This window comes from Mytilus edulis, chromosome 3 (assembly GCF_963676685.1).
Source record: "Mytilus edulis chromosome 3, xbMytEdul2.2, whole genome shotgun sequence".
NCBI classification, from domain to species: domain Eukaryota; kingdom Metazoa; phylum Mollusca; class Bivalvia; order Mytilida; family Mytilidae; genus Mytilus; species Mytilus edulis.
The window spans coordinates 66316007-66320447 of record NC_092346.1 but is presented as its reverse complement, the minus strand read 5'-3'; the positions used below and the strand labels follow the sequence as shown (position 1 = coordinate 66320447).

The window sequence follows — 4441 nt, the reverse complement described above, 5'->3', positions numbered from 1 at the left end:
CTCTCCCGTTGAGTAAAAGCCAGAATTGGTATCTTCAACGTACACATACAGGAGGGGGAGGACAGGGGGTACCCTTCTCCCTTCTCCCACCCCTCTTCTCTTTTCTCCTACCCCCGTTCTCCTTCCCATTAGAATAAAACATCTCCTTTTGAGATATTTTTTCTTGAAATATTAGAAATTTTTTTAAAAGGAGATATTTTATTTTTTCTCCTTTCTCCAACTTTTTCTCCTTTCTCCCAGCCTTCCTCTCCTTTCTCCTACCCTCTTTCTCCTTTCTCCTACCCCCTTTCTCCCTGTCTCCCTTACCCCTATCCTCCCCCTCATACAGATACAGAGTATAATATAGCTTGCTGTTCGGTGTGAGTCAAGGCTTTTTGATGGAGAGTTGTCTCATTGGCTCTCATACCACATCTTCCTATATCTATAATAGAACCAAGTTTCAGGTTGTCAGATATGAGCAAAAATCACAGGCACTCGACTCAAAAAAAAATCCTATATATACATTTGTACCTTTATATGACACCCGAGAAATCGGCATATAACGTAATTTCGTCACCGACTGACATTTTTCTAATTTGCGAGTTAAGTACCTTGTGTTATATAAAGGTATATAGGAATTTTTTTTCTGAGACGAGTGCCTGTGGCAAAAATGTTTGGTAAATTACCCGAAACCAAACTTGAACTTGGGGAGATGTTTATTTTGCTCCCGTTATCAGAAAATGCTATATATAGTAGAACAGTTTATATTTCCTCAAATTTCATAGCCCTTATTACTAATAGAAACTTTGGGAGTGTATGTATGGAATGATGAAATTCTGAAACAATAGTATTTTTGTGGTTACAAATGACACAGATACATTGTAGTTGACCTTGCCTACGTTGGAACCGCGAATATAATTCATTGTATGTACCATGATCATCAGATTTAGATGTTTAGCTACAGACTGCACGATAATATAACTAACAAAAAATAATAAACTTTATAATTTTATATTCAAAAGAAACTGTAGAAAGCATTTAACATGAATAACATTAAATAAATAATACATATGAACACATCAACAATTTAAAGTGTAATTCACCAAGCATGTCGTATTAAAATTATTGAATCACGCTCTCTTCACAACCATACTTGATACAAAATTAAATGCCTTCAGTATTGTGGCAACGACTTGAATAACACTTACACTCAATCACGCCCAACTAAGAAGAGTTTCATTCAATGTGCGAATGTTTCACTAAATGTTGCCAAAAAAACATACAGAAATTGCACTTTATAGTTTTGAAACTGGCAAAGCGACCGGTTTCAAGTACCGTTACTCCTTTCAATATTGCATCAGCATTCATGACAGTTTTTACCCTCTCACTGTTGTTACTGGCATGACTGTTTGTTCCGCATGCGGTGTTTCACATAAAAGTTACCACTGCTTTAAACTGCGAACGATGAAAAATGAGCATGCCTGGTACATTGTCCTACTTCAGTTTCATAAGTGTCCGTTAGAACTTTGGCAGTAGCTGTCATTTGATTCAAAGAATTGAAAAGTCCCCGTAAATGATATTTGAAATTAGTTGCCGATATATTTGCAGAATCGTCCGAATTGTCAGAATTATCGTCACTGCTGTCAGTAAAATCTGCATCATCAACTTCTGCCGACTGTCCAGAAACTATCTCCTTCTCAAGTTTATTTAGCACTTTGTAAAAACTGTACATGCTTGTTCCTGGTTCGATATCTGGTAAAGAAGAGCACGTTTCGTTATTGTTATTTTCTGTGATTACTGGTTTGGAGGAGGCTGAAATTTCCATGTCTTTAAGTCTACTTGGAATCATCACAGTTTCATTCATCGCCTCAACCGCGCCCACAAATTTCTTCAAAGAATCCAAAAGGGAACTTTTCACATCAGACGATTTATCCTTTTCGTTTTGCATGTTTAAAACTTAATGTTTTTAAATCCAAATAGTATTATTCTTGCTAGAATCACTCACAAACAGCTCAAGTTGTTTTGTGTTTGACAGTCTCACAGGTGATGATCACTTCCTTCTCGGACGAGTTTATATAGAGGGGTGACAGATCGAAAAATACCTGTAAAATTTATAAAAAGTCTAACACAGTGTTTGTCAACCTGAATCCTTTGCAAGCACACATAAATTTTGTTATCAATATTGCGTCACTGGACACGTTTCAACCACATAAAGTTGTTTTTCAATTATGAAAATTTTGTATGGTTCCGGTTGTGATAGCATTGATTTTTACACATGATATTTATGATTCAAGGTCATGTCATAATACTGTAATTTCATTGGTTTAAATAATCAGCTGGCTACCAAAATAGAGAGGTACCACATGGGATTATATTTATGAATCATTCTGTTGACAATCGATGATATGTTTTTTCTTATTGCAGAAATTTTGATCAGATTCAAATTATCATAGAATTCTTTAGATACTACAGTACATTGGTTTGACTTTTAAGTCTATATACTGTTACATTTCAATGTAGATCTACAGAGGGATAATCCCAGTGGAAAATCCTCTCTGGTCAGCTGGTCCAGTTTTAATATTTATATCGTTATATTTTTTAACACACCATAAATCCTGACATTTTGTATGGTTGTGAAAAATGGGGTTGTAACGATCACAAGTTCCTTCGTAGTTTCTTTTGATCATATTTGCACCATCCCTGTTATAATAGATCTTACTAGCCGAGGTAAACGTATCATGTATAGTCACAGGACAAAATTTTAATATTCACATGCATATTAATCAGTTTTATATATATCAGAAATTTCTTTAAAAGGTTTCTTTTAATTAGATAAACTCACTTAGCAAGTGGCTTCGGTGGCCGAGCGGTCTTCCTCATAGACGCTAGTGGAAGGGACCCTAATTTTCAAACGTACACATCGGTTGTTATCTATAACTTAATGTTCTTGTATTTTCCGTGTAACTATATTTTTTTTTACATCATTGAGAATCAGAGACTGAGAGAGAGAGAGAGAGAGAGAGAGAGAGAGAGAGAGAGAGAGAGAGAGAGAGAGAGAGAGAGAGAGAGAGACAATAACCCGACGACAGAGATGTTTAGGGAAAAAATGGAATATTTCAATATTTCCTAATAGAAATTAAAGTTAAGTTTGTCTGAACCAATTTAAGTATAGTAAGACTCGAAATTCCAATATCTGCTATTAGAAATACCATTGTTGTAGATTACTAGACTGCACTTAATGAGTCCCGCTTGACCACACGACCATCTTGACTTCACTATAATAAAGCTTTCGGTGGCCGTGTACATGTGAGGGGGTGGTACCACAAAGTTATTTAGTACAGCATTTCTAGAAATGTACATGTCGCTTATAAATTTAACAATAATTCTAATTATATCAAGGCAGGCTCACCACACGTATAAAGAAATTTAAATCTTGCTTCATTAGGCAGCAACCATTTGATTTTCTGGGGGGGGGGGGGGGGGGGGTTTGGCTATAGATTTTTTTGGAAAAAATAGTTTGTTTCCAGTTTTTGGAGAGAAAAAAAAATTGTTTTTGATTCTCAGAAAAAAAAATTGTTTGTTACCCCCTCAGCTGCCACTATATGTAATGCTAAAATTGAAAGAAAAAAATTGTTTTCGACTTGTTTGTACAGAAAAAAAATCCATAGACCCCCCCACCCCCCCCCCCCCCCCACCACCAGAAAATCAAATGGTTGCTGCCTTAGTCATATTTAAAAAAAGATGGAACTATTTCAACAATTTTGGAAAAGAATTGGTCTCTAATTATATTTAGTTTTGTACATTTTAAAGTGAAATGAAATTCATCTTCTACTTTTAAGAGGCACAAAGGACAAATTCTTTCTTCTACAGGGGTTTTAGTGTGTCGCCCTCAGTGTTCAATTCTAAGAACACTATTACTAATGCGAATTTTAGCAAAATGCCCTATTACTTGTCTGTCTATATTTAACAATAGATAGGTTTCCAATTTATTATTTTCTTTAATCTGTCTATATGTTCTCAGCTTATTACCGTGTACTGATTTATTATCACAAAATATATTTTCTTTCCAATAATTAAGATATCTATCATTAATTTAAGTTTGGTATGAATTGCATATAATAAACGCCTTTTTGAAATAGTATCATGATTTTTCAAAAAATGTGAAAAATTTATGTAGCAAGTAACTGTTCAATCTTTTCAGCAAATCCATTGGTTAATTACAGGTTTGAACAATATACATCTTTAAGTAAACAATTGTTATCGGATTTTATTACATGCAACCAGAAGCCAATTGACAGTTTTAAAGCTTCTATAAAAACTGGATGCATACCAAGTTCAGCTAGTACTGCTAAATTGATAGCTGATTTATTTACTCCAATTAAAGTTTTTGCAAATTTAATCTGAACTTTGATGGTAGCCAATGACTCTCCAGATTTGTAATATCTTTTATCATATAAAGAGA

The 4441-nt window shown here is 34.5% G+C and overlaps 1 protein-coding gene across 1 annotated transcript; it reads right to left on the bottom strand.

Moving 5' to 3' along the window:
* Positions 1-974: 974 nt before the first annotated feature.
* Positions 975-2244, bottom strand: LOC139517156 (mid1-interacting protein 1A-like). The gene has a single exon (XM_071307870.1). The coding sequence runs from the start codon at positions 1925-1927 to the stop codon at positions 1430-1432; it is 498 nt and encodes a 165-aa protein (XP_071163971.1). The 5' UTR covers positions 1928-2244; the 3' UTR covers positions 975-1429.
* Positions 2245-4441: the final 2197 nt, after the last annotated feature.

What these genes read in the sequence shown, in the direction of transcription:
- LOC139517156 (XM_071307870.1), bottom strand. Translation starts at nt 1,927, where the DNA reads ATGCAAAACGAAAAGGATAAATCGTCTGATGTGAAAAGTTCCCTTTTG.